Source organism: Triturus cristatus, chromosome 5_1 (assembly GCF_964204655.1).
Source record: "Triturus cristatus chromosome 5_1, aTriCri1.1, whole genome shotgun sequence".
In the NCBI taxonomy this organism is placed as follows: domain Eukaryota; kingdom Metazoa; phylum Chordata; class Amphibia; order Caudata; family Salamandridae; genus Triturus; species Triturus cristatus.
Genome location: NC_140587.1, coordinates 769,870,248 through 769,894,687, shown reverse-complemented (window position 1 = coordinate 769,894,687; position 24,440 = coordinate 769,870,248). Strand labels below are relative to the sequence as shown.

The 24,440-nt window shown below is 44.3% G+C and overlaps 1 protein-coding gene across 1 annotated transcript in view; it reads left to right on the top strand.

Annotated features, from left to right (window-relative positions):
* The window catches only part of LAMA3 (laminin subunit alpha 3), an 881,606-nt gene that overhangs the window by 529,407 nt on the left and 327,759 nt on the right, over positions 1 to 24,440 (top strand). The window contains exons 33-34 of the mRNA XM_085605753.1: positions 10,433 to 10,598; positions 14,510 to 14,636. Of these exons, the coding sequence (XP_085461879.1) occupies positions 10,433 to 10,598; positions 14,510 to 14,636 (293 nt within the window). The remainder of the gene's footprint in view (positions 1 to 10,432; positions 10,599 to 14,509; positions 14,637 to 24,440) is intronic.

Genomic DNA, 24,440 nt, shown 5'->3' with positions numbered 1-24,440 from the left:
TTGTGCCACTTGTACGGCCCAGAGGGGGTCCTTCCATTCACGAGCTTCAAACAGGAGTATGCGTTCCCGGAATCTGAAAGGTTGCGATACCTGCAGGCGCGCCACTGGGCGCTGCACCCTCGGGTGCGGGAGGCGGCTGACAGGCGGCTCCTCCCTTATGAGCGCTGGCTCCTGACACGCCCGTCCGACACAAAGCTTATCAGTGACCTGTACAGGTTTCTCCAGACGCCCGCTTCACACTTATATAACCCGGGACGGGAGCGCTGGAAACGAGAGCTGGGAAGGTCCCTGAGTCATGCCGAATGGGAGCAGGTCGCTTACAGGGCCAGACACTCGGCCTATCATGCCGGCCTCACTGAGACCTTCACTAAAGTCTCCACGTATTGGTACTATACTCCGGAACGCATGCACGAAATGGACCATAGTAAAGGGGCCACTTGCTGGAGGGGCTGCGGGCAGATAGGAACGCTGACGCATGCACTATGGGATTGCCCCCTACTAGCCGCCTACTGGAGGGAGGTGATAGACAATGTGGATTCCCACTTTGACACCGAAATACCGCGCTTCCCGACTTATACCCTGTTGGGCCTTCCAAATGGGCTGACATATCCCTTAAAAACCCGCAGAGGCAGACAGATTGCCATAGCCTTGGGGTCGGCAGTTCAGACGATCCTGGTACATTGGCGTTCGCCCACGATACCCACGGTCACGGGCTGGTTACACAGATTGTGGCATGTGCTAGGGATGGAGAAAATGTCGCTAGCGGTGGCAGGTGACGCGGAGCAGTTTAATGACCTTTGGCAGCCGTTTCGGTCTTTACTGGTCACGGAATTTAGAGAATTGACCTGCCCGAGATACCTGCGACTCCTGCGGCTTACCGCGCGGGAGGAGGAGGCCTCTTGAGGTGCCTGATAGGAAGTATCGGAGTATGGACCTTGGGGTCGAGACGGATTCACCGGAGGCACGTGCTGGCCCGGGAGGGGGAGGGGAGGGGGGTTGGGGGGGCATCGGGAGTTGGGAAGGGCGGGGGGAGGGTTAGGGGGGGTTGTTGGAGGTAGAAATTTGGGTTACTTACTAGGTATCGGAGCGGATGGCAGCCCTCTCGGACAGGACTGGAAGGCGGTTCCTACGACACGGGAAGGGGCTCTGATTCTCGAAGGATGGCGACCTCCCTGATGTTTCTTACGACAGCTTGTGCTTTAGGGGGGGCTACACACGGAGCTCAACTTGGAGGACAGTCTTACAGCGCTAGTCCGTGGGAGGGAAGGGGACTTTTGGTTTCTGCTTGAGCTTTTTAAATCGCGGCCGGCCCTGTGGGGTTGTAGGCGGCATGCTGTGTATAGTAATAGTAATAGTATTGTCTTCATACCGCGAGCCCCTGGGCTCTGAGACAGGCTGGCCTTTCTGGGGAGTGACGTGCCGGCCCGCAGGGTTGTAGGCGGAAGTTACTGATGTCGTCGGTGATACCTGGTTAAGATTAATAAAAAGATTTAAACCTAAAGAATTGTTTGAGATGAAGAGATAGGCTCAACAGAAAAATGCTGAAAGTAATGATTTTTCAGTGCCACAGTAAGGAATGAAATTGCTAAATAATAATTTATTTATTTTTTGTTACAAGTGTGGCAATAGAATAGACTAATGTAACAAACCTGATTCCAAGTAGCAAGATATGTGAAACTAAAACATATATTAACCTGATGCAAAACAACTTCACCCATTTCCTATTTTAGAATTGATTGTGTGTGCTGTATTAATTCATATAGTCCAGCTGTTCATATAGTGATACTACAAATCACAATATATCTGGTTCCTGTAGTAGTGTAAAAGTTATTCACTGTCAGTGTTTAATCCGTGGTTGACATTGTCCAATTTATATATTCAAAAAGCTTATATATAATAAAGCAATGATTCCCTGTTTCTACCTCCGTGATCCTTTGCTAGGTTGTAAGTCCAAAATATTTTAATTATAGATAGAAGATTGGGATCATTCTACTTCATGAAATATTCTACCCGAGGAGACTAATTGTCACATTTTCTACTAAACCTCTTTTCTTTTGATTGTGAATCACTCTGCTTCCCCTTGAGGCCTGGTTCACGATATAAATAAATACATAATTATGTATGTGGGTCTGTGTGCATGCACTATAGGAAACCTAAAATTTTTGTTTTCTCAATGTTTTTTATTATGTCATAACACACAATTCATTCTTCTGTGGGACAATTACAATTGATCTGCTTTGGCAACAGACATTTGCCTGTCTTTCATTTTAGTTCATGAATCACTTTGACTGATTTCGCATCAGATCTTCCTGAGTATATGTTTCTTTAATTAGAGTTTTTTTCCTTTACTTTTCTTTACATTCAGAAAAGCTCCAATGAATTGTCATGTTCCACATTTTAAGATTGCCTGTTGAAATGTATTATAATCCAAATGGACAAAGCATATGTATAGTTCAATATTTTTACTATTTTGAGTCTTACTCCTCTTATAAATTATGATGTAAAATCAATGTTGTTTTATGTTATTAAGACTGTTTTTGCATGCTGTTTGGTCTATACTTGGGAAGACTTTAAATTTTAACTACTATGGCATGACAATGTGGATTCATTTGGATCGTGATGTTTATAACAAATATCTTTTGATTGATGTCACTTTTAAAGTAAAAATACATTGACAATGATAACAAGCATTGGCATAGCCATTAGATCTCGCCTTTGGGATTTTATATGTATTTAGTTATGCAGCAGGTCCCAAAGGTGAGACCTATTGGCTATGCCAATGCTTGATAAGGGGGCAACCACATCCAGTGCCTGTACGCAGAGCCGGACTGGCTACCGGGCGATTTGGAATGCTGCTGAGCTGGGGGCTGATTTCGTTGATGGGGACCTGCGTGTACTGAACGAAATTGGTTTTGCTTTAATTATTTCGAAGTACACGCAGGTCTCCATGAACGAAATCAGCCCCCGCCGCAGTGAAATCAGCCCCCTGCTCGGCGTAATTCCAAAACGCCCGGTAGTCAGTCTGGCCCTGCCTGTACGAAGGAATTGTGGTACTCTGTTAAGGCAGTTTTTATGTTCTAACTATTCTTTATCTCTAGTGCTTGAAAAGCAGTTTTAAAAAAGAGGGGGTTACTTGTTTCCAGGGCTTCACTGTACTTCTACCCATGCTCTTATGCCTACTGGACCCAGCCGAGCTCGAAAATTGAAAGCTAACAGAATAGTGATCAGTGCAGACTAAAGGTTAGTGAGAATCAAAGTTTAAGTGCTAAAAGTAGGTGCACAATAAGTCCAAAGTGTGGCTGGCTATATGTATGGGGCCATCATCCTTCTTATGTAACCCTAGCATTCCAAGAACGGTGAACAGTTGAGTTACATCAGTTTCAGAGGTATTTTCTGCATGATAATTAAAATCACCCACCAAAAGGAAGCTAACCATAGCAAGCGCATGCAGTGCCAGACATTCTACCAGCTTATGGCTGAAATATTTCTTGTAGCCAGGAGTGCAATAGACTAAAGCGCCTTTCCAGAAATCTCCAGAGTCTCCTCGTCTTAAAGGTACCCATCTCCACCCTGTCAGAGAGAAAGGTGTCAATGATCCCAATCTTCAGAAGGTGATAGCCTCTCAGCCCCCATTTTAGATTCTCTGTCAAGTCTAACCATCCTATATTATTCAGGAAACACAATAGGAATACAGGGAAGAGCAAAGGGGGGGAAGCCATGTTTCTATGATAAAACAGATGTCTGGTTGAAAGAAGGATATCAGATCCTAGAGTTCAGTCGCATGTTTAGGAATGAACCTTGCATTACAATAGACATCTTTTAGCATCAAAGATTTGCTGGAGAGTCCGAGATGAGGGTCTGTAGGGTCAGGAAGTATAATCTTTTCCCTTGAGACCGCTCAGAAGTAGAATTGTGCCCTACCTCCACCTCTACCCCCCACACCCTCTGACATCCTCAACGGGGACTTGTAATGCAAGAGAACCCACAATCAATACAGGTGGACGAGCCCTCCAACAACGGGGGGAATTGAGAGACACAAAGTATGTCTCATGAGTCTCCTAAGCAGTATCAGATTGTCTACACCTCTAAAATCTAAATATTCTTGCCTCAAGGGTGTGTCAATGGGCTTTTTCATCCTTTAATATCCTGGACGAATAAACCAGAGTTTTTTCAAATAGAAATCTCAGCTGTACAAGCCACGTTACTTTGTCTAGTTTATTGAAGGTTATCAGATGTGATTGCATTGGTTTGAATGGTAGAATGTCCACTACAGAAGGTGTAAATTTTACTGTATTCAGAGAGACAAAATCTAGCACACGCTCAACTTCTTAATCTGTGTTTCCCAGGTAACACCAAGTTGTATGAAATTTGGTGCTTGTGTGCCTACGATGCCGCCATGTAAGCCATTCGACCGACTTCTTTCGGAAAATCTTTTATGCTGGTTTCTACCTTTCGTACCTTAGCACAATGTGTTCTATGGATAATTCAAGAAACAAGTCAGGAAATCTCTATGTTTGGGATGCTCCCTGTGGGGAGTGTTTTGTCTTAGGAGGCTTTTTACAAAGGAGGTAAGATAAAGGATGTTAGGAAGGTGGCAGATTGGTCATCAGATTCAACATATAAAAAGTTCTCATGTAAACAGATTGTTGATGTTTTTCTATTGGCTATCAGCACGCAACAGGCATAATCCTTGCGGTCCACCCTGATATAAATTAACATATGTTATACCTATCGTGACGGAACGTTTAAGGTCTATTAAGTGCAAGGAGGCAAGGATCATCTGTGCCTTCCACAAGGTAGAAAACGTTATAATAGAGATTTCTGCTCGTGGTTTTATATCTGCAGTTTTAAAGATGATTGGGGGCAAATTAAAAGATGAAGATAAACACATTGTTATTGAATTTAGTAATGAAATGTAGAAAGTATGGGTTATTGTATTTGATGTCATAGGATATCAGGTAGGTCTGGAGCAAAAACAGTGATGCTGGGTTGAAATTGGATTGCTACAGGATTTGCTTCAATGAAAAGGAGAAATACGGAGGCTCACAAGGGATGTCACGAACATTATGGCTTCTAATTGGCCAAAGGAGGGGGGGGGGTGCGTGTTATGTTTTGCAGTCCATTGATTGCTGATGCTGAATGAGAAATATAGTGTACGCCAAATGTGCGTTTTTTAAAATAGATTTAGGGTATTTTGGGGATATGAGGCAGTGCTACTAGGTGTACCCCAAACACTAAATACCCTCTTATTATGAGTATTTAAAATATGTTTTCACAAACTACAAGGCTGTGTGTCAAATTTGTGCTGCGACGTATGGTTTGATAGACAGATGATGGGCTAGATTCAGACTAGGAGGGGAATTTGGTGATCATAGTATCATTCGGTAATTGACTATATTTGAGTGATCAAAGATCATTTAAACAATTGCCTCTCGTTATGTGTGAGAAAACAAAGTTACAAAGCAGTGCATGACACATTTTCTTTGATAATAACGTCATTGAGCTCCAAATATTTGTTTGATTTGTAGGATATGTTAGAATTACATTTGGAATGTATAAAGTCACTGCTTTCTGTTTTTTAAATGAGAAGTGGCAACTCCGGTTATAGACTTAAAGCGAACAATGACGACATTAAGCCATTGGAAAGCAGAGGCTCCGTGTAGATGTTGACTTTTCCAACCTTGACAAGAGCATTATATTAATGCTTATTGTGAATTTTAAACATCTGTAATAAACACAAATTGTGATTATGTAGGTTGAACTTTAAGGTTTATTGATATGCTGCAGAATTTCGAATAAAGAAAAGTTAAGCATAATCTCCTCCTCAGACAGCTAGGAAAGTTTTGATTTATGGCACAGTAACTACGTGTTAGGTCCAGCTGAACAATGCATTAAAAAGTGACCATTTTAGAAGAGTGACACTTTTGATGCGTTAACGTAAATAAGGGAGTAATAGATATGCAGTTCTATTTACCACCATATACTGTAAACTAAAAGTAGAAAAATGTATGTTTTACAGAGCAAACAGATAATCGTGACAATACAAATAAAGAACACACAGGAGAATTACTGATGGATCCATTTAAATACCACAAACGAAATCTGCTTAATTATAAACTGGCACAAATTACTCAGTCAATCTTTATTTCAATCAATTAAGATCATAAAAGACAATGTACAGTAAAAAAAAAAAAAGCAATTAATCTTCCATAAAATACTACAATCTAAATACAATGTGCGCTTATAAAAAAGATATCGATCATGTTAAAAAAATTACTTCCAGTTTTTACAAATACTTTGCATGGTATAATTTGTAAGTAGGACTTGTACACACCCCTTTTTTCTCGTCACTTTAATTTCCAACCAACGTTCTTGGCACCTTTGGTGCGAAAGGCTGCTTTTATTAGTTTCTTGCCTCGGCAAAGCCTGACCCGTATTTTATTCAAATAGTTCTTAAAAACAGCTTAAAAAGCCATTTGGAAGAACATCTATCGCAGCCATCAATCACACCAAGGGGGAAAAGGAAAAAGAGGAAGGGAACAAAACCCGCCAGCGGTTGTATAAACATCAGATCAAACCGGATGTCTTCGCGGATTTCCGAGTGAACCATAAAAAACTCCATTAACTTCTGACAAAGAATGCAAATTAATCACAACATGGGGTGAGAGGAAATTAAGGGCTCTTTTCTAATCAATGACAAGGCAGGATGAAATATTCCACCTCTCTCTTCTGAATTGTGGAATGCCAAAAGCAGAGCTTCGCCCGCCCCCCTCCCATGCTCCCAAATGGAAGGTGTGAGTACAGATCCATCCGCAGGAGCAGCCGAGTCCTGCCTTCTCTGGAATCAGTAAGTGCACGTGGGTGGTATTAATTGTGCTATACAGCGATGGCCCTTTGGGCCAGCCGCGTTTGGCCTGACCGTGGCTCGAGGCCTACACGGAAACTATAGAGTTCCCGCGGTGCCATGGTAGAAGGCGTCAAGGCCTCCCAAATACTGGAGACGAGTAAAACGAAAGGCAGGCAAAAACCCACCCAGCCCCTGGTGGACACAGATACTTCAACTTTTCAGGGATCCCCCCTTGCAAAAGCACCCTGGGGCGATCTGCTTATAACTCGCCTGGATAGACAAAACGCACTAATCATCCGCATCGGAGGTGCATCCAATTTGTTATTCGCCCCGGGGAAGAATAGGAGCGCGCGTGCGCCGGCAGATGCTCCGGGAACCTTAAGTAACAGCTCGGGCCTCCGGACGTGCGCTCGCTACAGCAACAAGCCCTCGAAAAAGTCAGCACGGCCCGCGGCCGTGAAAGTTAGCCGAGAGCATGTATGGCAGGAGAGGAGGAGGCAGCAGGGGGGAGAGGAGAGAGGAGGGGGCCTGCGCCTGTTTCCCTTGAGGGAGCGAGCAGGAACCATATGTTAATTACAAACACATGGTTTCAAAGCTCGCTCCCGCAAGGGAATCGCCAAACGTGCACGCGTTGCATTCAAAACAATGCAATGCGTGCACGTTTTTGCCTGAAAAACGCAATCGATTGCTAAAGGTCTTTTTCTACGTAGGTGAGACCTAAAAACTGTGTTTGTGCAAGATTTCTTAAACTTAGCACTATTGAGGTAGTAGTGCTACTCATTTGGGACTTCCTTTGGAATGTACTGAGTGACTGTTTCCATAAAATTACATCAAATCTGGTTTTGGCGAATATTAGTAAATCCGGGTCTGGGTGCAGTAATTGAAGGCTATGTCTTATGCATGATCTAGCTAGCAACCCCTCTACCCTGCAAAATAAGATTATCAGCTATTCGCTTTTATGCTTGAAAATATTTTAAAGGGAGTTTGTAAAATTCAAATCGCTCGCGGTCCAAAAAACCTTAAAAATGCGTGCACCGCAGCAAAACCTAATTTGTTTCCAAATAAAGATGGTACCTCTGACCGCTATCCACTTTAAATTGAGGGGAGGGGCTAAGGTGCACTGTGATGTTTGTATTGGCATGGGTTGGAATGTTTTTCTACTGAATGAAAGATTAGAGCACATGGTGTGCTTCAACCAAGTAACACAAGCACAACCCAAAAAATAAACTGCGTGCTCACAGACTTGCTTGAGGTGGTATGCTGGAGTCGCACATTTAAATGTATATTTCACAAGTTGCAATGAATTACATATTCTTTAACTGACTACTATTGTTTGAATCAATGTTGCAGTCAAATGAGCAGAGGTGACGTCAGGAGTGCGAAACTAGGAAATAGAGAGACCTGTCATAAGTGTAGGGAAAAGTGGAAACGTGAACAGAGTCGGCTGCTGCCATATGAAAGTAGTGGGATGAACATTTTGATCCACTGACAGGCATTGTGAGAAACCAGCAATGCCCTTAGGCTCAACACCAAAGCTCTTAATTACGGTCCATTATAAACAGGGTTTATAATTTACCGCGATTGAGAGCACTGAAATTGAGGCTGAAGACAGTGCAAGTTTCTAACAGTGCCTGTCAGTGAGAGTTAAAAGGATTTTTGAATTAAAAACAAAAAGTGTACTTACCCATTTTCTTGGTGTTCCTCTCGAGTCTAAGAAGTCCTTGGCTCCAAGCGCACGGTCCCAGAGTCCACACCCCTAACAAATCCAGACACTGCTGTCATGCTGTTAATAATCTTAATCAGCATGAGAGAAGCCCCAGGATTGGTTGGAGCGAGCTGACTGGGCGCTCCTTTGGACACTGGGGACCTGTGTCTTCTCTGCTCCACCCTGCTGTATAATCCAGCTCAGGTTGGAGAGGTTTAAAGTGCTCATGTTGGGCTGGCCTTCGCAAGACAGCAGGCCAAACCGACATGCGCACTTGGAGTGGCCACCAGTGTCATCACTCCTCCTGATTCTACCAATCAGCAGCAATGGACCCGCCCCTCCTCCACCCTCAGGTTCAGCTCAGGTTGGCAGCATGAAAAATAAAATGGTAATAAAATAATTGTATTACTATATTATTGTTCACATTTGCTGTGCACACAGCAGGGGGGGATGCTCCTCCGACCTCATGGAGGAGCAACTGCGGAACATGAACAGTGCTCTTTCAGTCTAGCACCACAACATAGCGCGGTGTTGGCATGCAGTTAGTTATTTCCTTTAACACTACGCTACTGTATCAACGCTAGTTTTTTGCAGCTTTTAATTCATGGGACATTATATCGTAGTTAAGTACAATAGGAGTCTTTTTTCACAGTTAGAGTTTTAATACTTTACGTTGCAGGCCTTTACTTTGCAGTTAAGTAACATTTTAATTGCTTAAAGTCATCTGTTTATCATTATAAATGAACATATACACATATACAATGAGGAAAGATGACTTTAAACCTATTTTTAAATTAATACATTTGAATGTATTAAATGTTTAACATGTGGTAATATTAATTAACATTAAGTATAAATTAATATTTTATTAATTAAATATTTATTTTAAAATGTAAGTAGATGACATTATAAATGTATGCATATACTTTTTCAATTTAAGGTGTGGGTTTTAAGGGTGGTAAGGGAATTTTAGAGTTCAGGTTGGATAGTTTTTAGGGGTGTTTTATATTTTTTTTTATTGTCCAGGTATGGGTAGTTTTTAGAGTTTGAAGGGAAGTTTAGGGCTCAATAATGGGTAGTGTGTAGGGTTAGTAAGCAATTAGAGTGTAGGGATGGGTAGTGTATAGTAGTAATAAGGGGTTTTTAGGTTTCAGGGAGGATAGGGTTTAGGGGCAGTAAGGTGATTTTAGAATTTAGTGATGGGTAGTGTATAGTAGTAGTAAGTGTTTTTTTGGAGTTCAGATATGCTTAGTTTTCAGAGGTAGTAAGGTGTTTTAGGGTTTAAGTAGGAGTAGTGTATAGGGGTAGTAAGGGACTTTTAAGAAGCAAGGATGTATAGCGGTAATAAAACGTTTTGAGGTTGAGGGGTGGATACTCTTTAGGGGCAGTAAGGGGTTTTTAGGGGCCGGGGTGGGCACAGTTAAGGGGTAGTAAGGCATTTTTAGGTTTCATGTATGGGTAGTGTTAAGGACTACAAAAAATATTTTTAAATATTTGAATATACACTTATATAATAATGTGTAAGCAGTTATAAATAATATGTACCAAACTACATGCGATGTAAAGGCACTGCAGATGTAAAATCAAGCAACATAAAGGCCCTCCCAATGTAATGACGCTGATGTAATGCACGACGAACTACTGACCTACGAAGTAATGACTGATATTCAAATACATAAATGTGAGATATGCTGTTAGGCATAATACTTCTTACTGTATCTGGATAACCACCACCTCAGCCAGGTGCTGAGAACCTGAGATGAAATGTATTGTATTTCATGTTTATTGGTTACTTTCTTACATTAATACCTCTGCTTCCCTTGTACATCCCCAAATTCATGTTCAACTGTTATTTATTGCAGTATTTTTGGCTGTTGTAGGGCGCCCTGCATCATCCCGTCTGTATTTGAAAGTCCACCAGTGGCTTTGCGTCTTGATGCTCTCGCTGATGGCCGGGTTACAGAAGGACAGAAAAATGTGCTTCCTGAGAACTTACCAGCAGCTTCTGAGGAAATGATCAACGGAGTGCTGCTCAAGTCACCACAGGTAGGGAAGACCCATTACTTAGGTAATTCCAAACTAGAACATTGGCCTGTTATGTCTTTTATTAAACCACTGGCAATATAAGCAGAATCTGCAGATGCAATGCCTTTCTCTTAATATGGTGATGTTTCCCACAGATGAGGTCCTCCTGCTAGGTGGATGTGAATATATTGTAGTGGATTTCTTATCTGCCTATGTTTATAGCGGAATCTGATCTTAGAGAGAGACAGAAATGTCAGAAGCCGGAGGGCAAAACTTTTGTGGAGCCCCTCCTAGGTTTTTGAACAAAGAAGAATTTTGTTAGAAACCCATTTACTCTAGGGAAAGTGAAAACACACATGTGGATGCATCCAGTAGTATTGATGCATTAGCTGCATTAAAAATGAAGAAGTTAGGCCTTCTGTTTTATTATTAAATCATGTCGCAGAGAGCAGGATCCCAAAATATGTGTGGCCTGGTGGAAAGAGTCCTGCCTATGCTCCCCTTGTGGCGGCCCCGCTGAAGGAAGCCACACTGTCAGAAAATCTAAGGTTTTTGTACCACATAATGTACCTTATTGCATGTGTACGGGATACAACGCTTGATAAACCTGTGGAGGCTAGGCATCCATCTGTGGATGAGAACCTTTCTGTCCTTGGTGATGAGTTTTGGTGATAACTGGACAGCAGTGACATGAGCATGGAAGTATTTTCTAGAGGGCTGAAACACATCCATGCTAGCGGGTAGAATGCTTGCAGGATAAGGGCTAAAGAATGTGATAGTTCGTTGGGCCGTGAAAATGGACCAATACTTGAACATCAGTGGGGTTTTACAGCTACCTCCCCTGTTCAAACAGGTTAAAGAATCAGAAATCAGTTATACTGAATTCCACTGCTTAAGCCAGTGCATCCGCTATGCTACCACCACCATACCAGGACTGAATGCAGTGCCAGGCCTTAGATGCAGAGGAATATTCACAGTCATTGGGAATTCACAGGGCGGCTCTAAGCTGACAGCTGTGTGCCTGAAGATACTACTGTCTTAGCCTAGAAACAGGCAGATGGATGTCGGGGAATTTGGGGCTGCAGGTGCAGAGTATGGGCTAACTGAATGTGATAACACCGTTAGTGGTAACAAATGTCAGTTAGCACTTTCTCAGTCAGCACCCAGTAATCATGAAAGAAAATGGAGGCACTCAAACTAGGAGCTGCAATGTGTCACAATATAGCTTTGAAGATTCGACATCCCAGAACTTGGGTGCAATTAAAGGGGACTTTTACTCAAACAAGTTTAGTGTTTCCACTTAAAACCGAGGAATCAAAAGAACAGGTTGCTCCATCTGCCCTTCAGTCCAGAGTCAGAGGACATTTGCACAGTGGATCTTCGAAAAGAGCATTAAGAAAGGTTGAAGCTCAGCACTAGCACTTATTTTTGAGGTGGGACTTTCTGGGTTGAGCAAGGGCTGATTTGAAAGCATTCACATCCTTTTTATTATAAAACAAATAGAGGCCACCACGCGCGGTAACACCAACACAAGAGTAATGTCACAGCGTGTCTTGAGGTATCAAGTCACATAACAGAGATTCATTCACAGCTTGCGCGAGCAAGGGAGAGGAATAACCATAGACTGTGCACTGGGTCACCCTGATCTGACTTCCATTGGCTGATGAAGTATTCAGTTGGGTGGGCTAAGCCAAGCATGTACAGACCTTTTATCTCTTCCTGTGTGTTAGCTGTCCCCAGCCAAGCTGGCTTTCGCATGTGTGTTTTGAGTTATGCAGTACCCCCACAAGCCATAGCCCATCCAGACCTGCATTCGCCCCATGTTCCTCTACCACTTAAATGAAAGGATATGTGCCTAGGTAGGCGTGGCTGCATCAGCAACTCCATCCAGTCTCTCCCTCTGGGCCAGCATACCGAGCTGCACAACCAGGGAATATCTATCTGCCTGTAAAGCCCCACAGGTATTTGGAGTGGCCCTCCATTCTGCACACCTTAGCACAGCACTGACAGCTCTCAGGAAGGAGCCCGCCGTAGCGCCAGTGAGCTCAGACTTCGGCCCAGCCCGTACAGGCACTTGGAGTCCAGACCTGGTGATGCCTGAGAAGAGCAGTGTCGCGACAGTGAACTCGGTGTCGCCCCCATAGTGCCTGACTCTCTAAAGCTCAGTCCTCCTCTACCTACTGCCTGCCTGCCCACAGCGGATCATTCACCATCAAGTACAAGTCTAGAATAATAACTGAAGAGTAAATAAACACAGAAAATAATGTATGCTCATTGCAGAATCCTATAATTTAGGGGGCATATTTTTACGTGCTGCGACAGTACTCTTTAACAAACTTCAGAAAATGGCTGGGATAGGATCTGAAGCAGTGGGAAGGTAATCTATCTGTGTTGTGCACGTTGAGATCTATCGAGCCAGCTAACAATCTCATTCATTTTTCACCCAGGCCGCAATTTATACGTATGCACTGGGAGGAAAGTCCTCAACTTGGCTTTGGGAAGCTATGCCACTCTCCCCTTGTAAAGTTTTGGATGGACTTGTGCGTGATTGATTTCCCTTCACTGATCCTGACAATGCTGCATGCCCCCTGAGATAGCCACTGTGTTACTGTTGTGAGACAGCGGAGCTATGCCCTGAAGTCGCGGGGCCATCCAAAGGGCACCTCTTAAACTGAGGGTGATCACTGTCCCATCTATCAAGTGAAGGGAAGATTGAGAGTAGAGGCAGTGTAATCTACTGTTGTCTATCATGGCTCCTGTCCCTATGAAGGGGCAGCGTACAAACTTCCTCAGCATAAATGTTTTTGCTATATTGTCAAACTGGGCTCCTTGTCTACATCACGTCATGGAATTTTCCTGCACCTATGTTTATGTGGATATAGGGCTGTGTGGGTTCAAGTGTGTGACTCGTGTGAGGAATGATAGATTCCATTGGACAGTGAGTGTGTGTGTGTGTGTGTGTGCGTGTGTGTGTTTGTGTGCGTGCGTGGCGTGCGTGCGCAGCGTGCATGTGTGTGTGTGTGTGTGATGGAATGAAGGAGCACCTCACCAAGGTTTTTAAACTAAAATTGTTGTACTTGGCCATACAAGGCCTCAAGTACAGGCCACCGTGACCAGTACAGTGACCAATGTTTTCTCAACAACTAAGCACGAGTGTAGCGGATTAGAGAATGTAGAATTCAGCAGCGGAACCCCTGCTTGTGCTGCCCCTGACCTCGATCAGGTCTAGGGCCCCCCAGACTGTGACTACAAGAGGAAGTGACTGAACCCCAGTAAAAAGAAGAGCCCAGCTTCCTGGCAGGACTTGTGGGGGGCAGCTGGACAGCCTTTATCTGCCCCAGAAACAGGTGGTTGCATGAGCCAGCTTACCAGAAAGCAAGAATTAGAAACTTTCAGATGACACCAACGGAGATTCTGCTTCAACATTGACCCTCCTCAAGCCCCAGGAAGCCAGGATCTTACTCTGCTCTCTGAAGTGCCACTGAGATGTTGACAATTTTTCTTTGAAATCACCTTCTGGCCACAGTCAAAGGCATGCTGCTTGAATTGGTCCCACTCTGAAGGATGTGTGAAGGCAATGTTGGATTACTTAATGGTGATCTTCATTACTTCAGTTCTCCTGTCCTTGACCCAATACTAATACTAATTTATGACTCTCCCTCTCCGAGAGACCTTGGTCTGCAATGGAGTGGATTTGGCATGGTCTGGACAGAATGTCATGTTGATGCCGAAACAACGTAGGCCCGAGTAGAAGACTGGGTTAGGTAAGGGGCCATGAACAGAGTAAACGTTTACACCATATTATGGGGTGCCAAATGGGACAAGAAAGAAATAATCAGAGTCATCAAGATTATTTGTAAGTGTTCCAATCATTACTCTGGCAGCTTATGTTAAATTTGAATGCTGACAGATGACATGTCTTACCTCTGCAGTCCCAAATGACGTTTAGCAGAAGAGTGCCACAACCCAGCAGATATGTGTTCATCGTGCATTTTTACCAACCTGAGCATGCAACTTTTCCTGTATCCGTTCTTGTGGATGGAGGACAGCGATGGTCAGGTAAGGACAATCTGGGTGCTTCTTCCAAACAGTTTCTTTGAATTTGTTAAATGCATTTTCAAAATTATACAAATACAACAACCATGTCATTTTTACATAAAAATACTTTAACCAACATTGTAAGAAATGTAAAATTTCGATATACCTTTAATCAAAGTACTATGCAATTTCGATTACAAATGTCTGTGAGGTTCATAAACTGTCATTGCCTCCTGCAGAAGGGAAACGTGTTTTAATAACTTCTTCCAATATTCACGTAATGCCGGAGAAATACATTTTACTTTCATGAAATCTTTTCATAATGAGTAATGTTTAACCACGCTGCTATGGTTGTGATTTTGTCACTGTGTAACATACCATGTTAGGTATTTCCTTGATAGGATTTGCATTCTTTACTTCTACCTAATAAACAGTGTTTAAAAAACGAGCACAGTTTACACTTTCTTTCTGGGAAATTAATTTTGTCCAAGATCCTTCCGCTGAAAAATTGGCATTCAGGCCAGTTTAAAATGTATTTAAAATTGCTTCTTTACGGTATGTTGGCTGCATAATTCTGTTCTATATATTTGGTGGACAGAGTGTCAGCTGTGATCACATCCTCTACATTCTGTTTATTTTAAATCTAGCATTTGGGTCATGATGCAGAGAAGGCTACAAACCAATGAGGTATACTGCACCAAATAAATACAATTTCCCCGAGGTGAGGTATTTACCTGTTGTGGTAATGCCTCTTATCCAAAGTGTTCACTTGGAAATGAAGTGCAGTATTTAATACCCCAAACTCTGCATGTGAAGAAGTTTTCTCCTCCCTTTGAACACATCTGAATGAAGGAAGTGACCCGATTAGGGTCACCCGGGTCACTTGTGACCACCTCTCAGCCTTCCATACAAATGAAAAGTCGGTCAGACAGTAGAGAATGCAAACCAACGTTATTTATTAGTCACACACTCAAGTGGAGTCCAGTCTGACCAGCCTCCTTAGAATGGTGTAGAGGGACTGACTCCCGTCAACATGGTAATACAAGAGATTCATTTCCAACACCCCTAGAGACCCGCACAGACTGGAATTTTCCAGTCTGGGAGCTGATGAACAAAGGAGGTACAAAAGGACGAACTACCATCCTGAGACCGGGTACATGCTCTCTTAGTTTCAAGGTTACTCTGCCCGTGCCCGTCTCTCTGAGAGTGGGAGCAGGGCTTACTACTGGGAAAGGCATGCAAAAACAGAACGATCTATTCATTAGTGCAATGAAGCTCAACCTTGAATAATAAAGGGAAACAATCAAGGCAGCTTTCTGCTGAGGCAGACAGTATGGGACAGAAGCTTATTTTTAATCATAGTATAAAATGGCGGCTGAATACAAAATGGTGCTGCAAATGCTAAATTAACTTGCACAGTGCTAGAAGGAGTGGGCTAGACGCATTCTCAGTCCAACGCATGCTCCTTTTAGCGTTTGCTTATAATTTTGTCTAGTGCTAGGGAGCCAATAACTACTTGCATATTAAGAAAAACATTTTTATTTGCTAATACACACACAATCAATATTCAAAAATACCTTCATCAATAGACAACAAGTTGTGGACAGCCTGCATCATCATGACTGAAGACTTAGCATCATGTATTGGGGCCTTTGGTGTTGGTGTCAACTTTCCAACACAGTAAGCACAGCAAGCAGGAAGGCAATGTACGCATATGCAACATGTGAAAAGGATGCCTGCTATTATTATCAGGAAGATAAGAATCTTCCACCCTCAGGATTTATTAAACCCCAGAACCAAACAGAAAGAGTCCAGGTACCATTCTCTTGGTGAATGTCAGATGCCAGCCTATGCAACTTCTGTATAGCAGTGTATACATTAGGAGCGTGGTCCGGTATGTACACACAGCAACTGCTACCAATAATGAGACAGGCCCCTCCCCGATCAGCAAGGATGACGTCTAACATCATCCTGTTCTGAAGAGCAACGAGCTTCGTAGAATGGAGCTCAGCTGTAATATTTGTCAAAATCCCTGCTGTGGTATTAGTGACCCCTTCGACAACTGTGGTGAGCCGATGAATGTTAAGGCTATTGGACATAGGGCCCCAAAAGAGTAAAATCCCTTCATAGCATCTGTGATCTGCTGCAGAGTGGTGTCTGTCTGGTCTGTCTTCTGTGTTAATAACCCTTTTAATTCGGAACAGGTGGGCACTCCTACTCTGCAGTCGATGGTCCCTATGATAGTTGGACGGTGGTATGTACACTGGGGGAAGTAGGAAAAAGAAATAACAGACACTTGACCATCCCCTAGGAAGCCAAACATAAGCTTGAGATCCGCAAAGAAAGTAGATATTATGCGGTGGGAGCAAAGGCGGGCTAATACTCGTGCTTAATGAGTAGGTATAGTTGCAATTACTCTCGCCCACTTTCACCGTCCCAAACCCACAAACACAAAACCCAGCTGTTGTGTTGACTACTGAGACCGGTATTGCCTCATCCTGAGTAATATTGCGCATCTGGAATGAACAAAAGTATTCAGTGACATTAAATCCCTGAAAATCCAACATTTCATTTTGAAGCCATGTTACATTTTTCTCTCTTTCATATACATTCATGCAGGCTATTGAGGATAATGTATCAGGGGTCCCTTGTTCTCCCGGGGTAAATCCTTGGTGGACAAGTATATATTCTAGCACTGTGAGATAATCGGCAGATGTCATGTTCATAGTACAAGAATGATAATGAATGTATACCATAGAGAACAATTCAAACCACTCCTCACGGCTGCCTAAATAAGACATAGGCAGCGACAACAAGTTATCACTCTTACGTGTAACAGAAGGGAACAGTCCGCAGATCCAACAGTTTGTGACATTAGATATATCATGTGCTTGGTGGATTGTTTGCAAAAACACATTATCTACGTATGTTTTTCGGTGTTCACCTTTATGGGGGGCCAAAGTAACAAACATGTGTTCAGGGGGAACAGGTGTTGTACCAACCAAAGAGTGCACAGGATATTTCTACTCAAGAAACCATACTATTCCAAGTACTGCTATCAGGGATATCAGAGCAATTACCACAAACACTATTTTAATCTTCGTAGACCAACTGGACCAACCAGACTCACTCTGCCCAACATATGGGGCTGCAAATGGCTGTTCCTCCTCCATAATGGGGCGACCAAATGGATACATTTTAACCAGAGGAAAGGACATGCAATGGAGCCAATGACAAGAAAGCAAAAGGGGGCAAATGTTCCGAGCGTCCTTCAGAGCCTCACTGGTAGACTCCTATTGTTCATCAGTGTTGGTACTGTTGATCACCGGTGGTGGAGATGTCAGACCAGCTCTTGAAGAATCCCACGTCCCTCAGGAAGAGCACCCCCCCTTCCTAGGGGAGCACACATGATCAATCCTGTCCAATGTCCGAACAATGCACCAATCTCGCATCTCCCTATGCTACTGTTGCCTGATTTATTGAGTCCATCCCTGCTAATCTGACTTTTCCTTTGGTGCACTGTTCCTCCATCGGGTGCGCAGATTATACCTAGCTACTCCAGGGACAGAGGGGTCTGCAAAAAGGGGTTCAGACACAGAGGGGCCAATGGACTGGGGCTCAAGCACTGATGGGCCAGCAGATTGGGGCTCCTGGATGGCCCTGATCTCAGGATGCACTGCCTCGTTCAACACTGTATCATTTTCTTCCCCCGTTTGTGCCCATGTCAGTCGGGCATCCGAAAAAGGAACGAAACGGGGAACCTGCTCTCTTTCGGAGTCACATACTACATCAAGCACCCACTGGTCATAGGGTAAAGGGAGAGGCTCCTTGTGGTAGTATTGGGAATTAATCCAATTCTTCCGGCCTGCCACTTTCACAGCGGTGCGGGTAGCGAGGAGCACCTGCTTTGGCCCCTTCCAGTGCAGCTCCAAACTGCCTTTCCTCTGAAAATGCCTGGTCAGCACAAAGTCTCCAGGCCCAATATCGTGTCCTGACCCCTTGGGTGCTGGTGGTAGAACTTCGTAGATCTGTTGGTGAACAGAATGCAAGCTTTTAGTCAACTCATTCAGGTAATCCACTAGCAAAGGGTATTCAATTTCTGAAAACCGTCGAGGTTGCGTGAATCCCCAGACATTCGCCGGGTGCCCAAACACGACCTCAGACGGTGACAACCCTGTCCTAGAGTGAGCTGTAGCTCTTGTAGACAAAAGAGCTATTGGTAAACCATCTGGTCACTGCAATCCTGTGCTCTCCTGAATCTTTTGCCAATTTCGGTTTGAGAGTACCCTTGTACTTCTCAAGCAGACCTGCTGACTGGCGGTGGTTTGGAGCCTGACATTTTACAACATATGCGATTACAACACGGTTGTTACAACGAGCACGTTGTTACATCGCAGTACATTACAACGCAAGTCGTTACATCGACTTGCTGTAGGGGGCGTGCTGGACTTAGGAATAGTATAATTTACTATTCCAGCTCCAGTGTGCGCAACAGTAGGGAAGGTGTTGGAATAGTAAATTATACTATTCCTTAGGTTAGCGCGCCCCCTACAGCAAGTAGATGTAGCGACTTGCGTTTTAATGTACTGCGATGTAACAATGCGGTCGTTGTAACAACTGCGTTGGAATTGCATGCGTTGTAACGCATACAATGTAATGGCTGTTTCCCCTCAACCACCGTATGCAGTGTAGTAAGCGCATATGCTGCGGTGGTGGTGCCATCTGGTAATTTGAAACAAGAGCCATCGACATATAGTTCCTCTTGGGGGTCAGATAAGGGAACATCAGTCAGGTCTACCTGTCCCTTCGTCTCTTCCTCTGTTCAAAAAAGACAATCATGTATGTCAATTTCCTTATTCTCAGAAGGGAGGGGTAGTAACGTGGCTGGGTTTAGAGTGGCACACCTTTTAATCGTGACATGTGGTGCAAAGAGAGTTAGCTCATAAACGGTCGGACGTGCACTTCTGAGGTGCTGTGTCTTGTTCTTAGTCAATAGGGTATCCACAGCGCGGGGCACCATGACTGTGAGGTCAGTATCAAGTATGAGCCCAGCCGATTGCCTTATAGAGATGGCCACAGCTGCAACCGCTCGTAGACAGCTCGGGAGGGCTCTGGCGACTGGATCAAGCAAAGCAGAAAAATAAGCACATGGCCGTTGCTTACCTCCAAAGGCCTGTGTTAAAACAGAAAGCGCACAACCAGCCGTCTCATGTACATACAGCGCGAACGGCTTTGCATAGTCAGGCGTACCAAGCACAGGAGCAGAGTAAAGCGCAACTTTTAATTGCTCAAAAGACTGCTGACATTCAGGCGTCCAAGGCAGGGGCTCATGCACATCTTTAGTGGTTAAAGCAAGTAAAGGCTTTATTAGTAATGAATAATTAGTGATCCAATGGCGACAGTAGGAAGTGATGCCAATAAAAGCACGCACATCCGTCCGAGTTTTAGGGATAGGCATCTTAACAATGGCGCTAATACGCTTCGGGGTCAATCTCCTACCCTCCTTCGACAGTAGGTGACCTAAATAGGTGACCTTCTGTCGACAATATTGAAATTTAGAAAGGGACACTTTATGTCCATGGTGAGCCAAATGTAGCAACAACTTAACCGTACTGTCTTTGCATCCCTGTCCAGTGTCAGAAGTTATTAGTATTCATCCACATATTGAAGCAATAAATTACCTGGGGAAAGCGTGAGGGAGTCCGAATGGGCTTTCAAGGCTTGGCTATGTATACTCGGGCTCTCAGTATAGCCCTGAGGAGCGCAACAGAATTTAAAGCTTCTGCCAGCTAGGGTAAAACCGAACAAATGTCTGCTCTCAGGATGAATCGGGATACTATAAACGCATTTTTCAAATCAATGACAGAGAAGAATTTAGCAGAGGAAGGAATCATTGTTAGAAGGGCAGTAATGTCAGAGACCACCGGTAACGGAGGGACCACTATTTTATTAACTGCACACAAATCAATCACAAAACGATAAACATCTGGGTGGTCTTCGGGGGAGTCTGAAGACGCCTTTTTCAGAATAGGAAGGATAGGACTATTACACACATTCGCCTGTGTCTCCTCAACTACCGCCGACTCAATCAGATCTTATATAATTCGCAGCAAAGCTCGCTCCCCCGCTTGTTGTATTTTGTACTGGGGAATACGAGGCAAAATTGCATTGTCCTTAACTTTAATGGAAACTGGGTGAATTTGCAATAGTCCTACATCCGTGTCACCTGTTGTCCACAAAGTGGGCGGCACATCCTTAAACTCAGCAGGAAGGGGCGCATATTTGGACAGACACTGCTTAGAGATGACCACATTCGGACCCATTGTCATGTAAACACCTTCCGGAGAGCAAAAAGGGTTGCATGCAACTTCTTTAGTAAACCAAGGCCCATTACATTTTCTCCCCAATTTGATGTCAATAGGAATGGTGAATCCACAGTAAAAGGACCAATAGTCAAGGCAAGAGGTTTGGAAATGTGGCTTACAACCGGTACGCCAGAAAATCCTACCGAAACATTATTTTGGACAGACAGAGCTGCCCCAGGGACAAGCGAATGAGAAACAGAGCTATTCATTGCACCTGTTTCCACTAAGAATTTCTTAACTGAGCCTTGCAAATCCATGGTGAAATAAGGACCGCACTGATCTACAGGTATCCGGACTGGTCCCTCACCCTGCCCCTGGCTGTCCTAGCTGTGGGACATCCATGTCACCTCATCCAGATCATAATCATCGTGATAATACTGTCTCCCTCGAGGGTCATCAAAATAATTCTGGTCTGTGCAACCCTGTGATGTCCTATCCTCCAGAACCTTATCTTGACCACTTTCTTCACGACCCCGTCCACGAGAACCCCGTCCTCTGGGGGCTCTAACTTTCTGTAATAAGACCGGACACTCGCTGCGCCAGTTCCCCTCCTTCTTGCAGTACGCACACTAATTCGACCCTACTGGTGCAGCATTCCTGCTAGTACGGGAAAGCGGTGGGGGCGGACAAGTACCACGTCCCCTTCCATTTCCCCTAGATGCCTGCTGTAACAACACCTTTGTCTTCAACTCCTTGTGCTTCTTCTCTACCTTCTCCTTCTCCTCGTTCTCCCTGTGTTCATAATACTGTGCCATACTCAATATAACAGAAGGAGAGGATGTCGTCCAAGTGTTCTCCGAAGCCTGCAAACGAGTTGCTATCTCAGGAAGCAGGTTCGTAACAAATCTATTAACAATCAATCAAATACCCCCTTCCATCGACTAATCCTGTCCACTAAAATCCAAAATGACACCCTCAAACAGGGTGAAGAAAACTGACACACTTTCATCTTTCTTCTGACGACATGCCGTTAACTTGTCCCAATCTACCCTTCTTGGTGGAATGAGAGAGTGCACATATGTAATAATTTGGCCAGGCAAAGCTAGTATCTCGGCCTTAGGCTTTTCCCCAGGCTTCCTCTCCTTATCCCATGCTTTAATTTGATCCCAGGTCCCACCCAATTCCACAACATGGTCCTGCGTGTGCACCTGCCTCCAAATGTCGACGGGCACCAGCAGACCAAAGAGCATTTCAATAGCCGCAAGCGTCATTACAGTCGATGAAGTAGCCTCAGGCAATTCCTTATAGTATGCAGTGGGATTTTTTTCTAGGGTCAGGCAACTGAGTCTTAAGGGACAAAACCTCACTCCTTTTCCATGAAGTGTACACCCACTGTTCTTGGAAACGGTCCACTTTCCTCGGTCTAATAACAGTATTTTGCTGATCTCGTAATTCTGGCAATTCTGGGTGGTATATGGGCTGGACTTCCCTCATCGGAAACTGGGACACTGTCTTCGGGCTCTTCTCAAACAACCTACCTCGATAAGCTACCAATGTTGCAACATTACCGGAAACCTCCTCAGGTGCCATACTAGCAGCATAAACATTGTCCCTGATATCATAAATAATCTGGGGCGCTACTGCATTGAAGCACTGTTCCCACAATCCAATCAGTGTAGCCGACATGTGCTTAAGGGCATACTGCTGCACAAACGGCTCATTATCTCTCATCTCACTCCACACATCTTCCGTACTATAGATGGGGTGATGTGCCCACTGAGCGGCCTGATTGGCTACCGCCTTTTTCTCCTCCTCTACCACATCAGATCATATCAATATCCGCCCCAGTCGCTCCCTAGGAGTTGCCCAGTCCCTGTCCCCTGATCCACGTACAGGCGTCACGCTACCCAGTACTATCGGGGAATGAAGGAAAAGGGAAGGGGTAGTAACAGAAGAAACAGGCACCAAAGTCGTCAATGGCTGTGTTGTGGGTGTAAGGGCTGGAGAGAGGAGAGACATTGACACAATAGGCGTAGCAGTGAGACTAGCAGTTATTGCAGGCACAGAATGCGAAGCCACAGAAACGGCAGGAGGCGTGGCGGCCAAAGCAGCTGGGTCAGTAAAAGAAGAAACAGAAGCAACAGGGGCAGAAGAGACAGACGACTGGGGTTGTGGCACAGCAGGGTATATTCTCAGTGGGGTGTATGGGGAGAAGTTTCATTTTCTTCTCAAACTACATAAGACTTTTCACATTGCAATCAAAACTTTCTATCGGTACACTCTATCCCCTGCTCAGTCTTCTCTTTATCATACGCAAAAGCTTTCTGAGTCACTGTCTGCATCCTTCCCTTTCCGGCCTCCTTTTCTGCGTTCATTCATCTCTGTTTAGCTTCCTTTCGCCATGTTCTAAGGGAATCAAACATCAACTGCCTACTTCTTTTCGCAAACAATTTATCCTGCAGGAAATTATGCTTTTGCTCATCAAAAGTGCCTGTCAGCAGCCACTGCAACTCGGCATTGTCCCTCGTATATTTGTGCCATAATGTACTAAGCATATTAGGGCCAAGGCCATGCTTAACGTACATCTCGAAATTCGGAGTGCCTTCCGGAGGCGCAGGTTGACTCTCTTCAAATCAAGCATCAGCAAAACAACGACAACTCACACAGCAAAATTTACTAAAGCAGGACATTTTTCAAACAAAAAGTGTTTACTACTTATGCCGAGCAGATATTTGCAAATATCATACCAAAGTTGGTCCTCAGACCTCATCAAATCTAAATCAAAGTGGTACCATGTTCACAAAGAACTCAAACAAATCCAAGTGCTTGTCCAAAAACGATCCTCAGACCGTACCAAACTCAAACCAAAGTGGCGCCATAGCCAAAAAACAAAACCAAAGCAAACTCACCTGGTGCACACAGATCAAACGAAGTTATTCTCCACTGCCGACTCTTCAGACCAAACGGTCAGATCCAAGGGTTCAGGACCCCAGGCGGGATGACCACTAGGCAAGGCACTGCCCAGTCAGACAGACCGGGCAGTTGTGAGTTTAAGACTCTCTCGTTCAGGGATTCCCGGTCCGCCCGTCCGACCCGATGTGGCCCCGTCCTCCTCACCAGTCCGCAGGCGAGAATAGGTCACCCGATGGAGTCCCTGTTCGTGCCCCGACTGAAGGAAGTGACCCAGTTAGGGTCACCGGGTCACTCATGACCAACTCTAAGCCTTCCATACAAATGAAGAGTCAGTCAGACAGGTGAGAAGACAAACCAAAGTTATTTATTAGTCACACACTCGAGTGGAGTCCAGTCTGACCAGCCTCCTTAGAATGCTGTAGAGGGACTGACTGCCATCAACATGGTAATACAAGATATTAATTTCCAACACACCTAAAAACCTGCCCAGACTGGAATTTTCCAGTCTGGGAGCTGATGAACAAAGGAGGTACAGAAGAACGAGCTACCATTCTGAGACCGGGTACATGCTATCTTAATTTCAAGGTTACTCCGCCCGTGCCCGTCT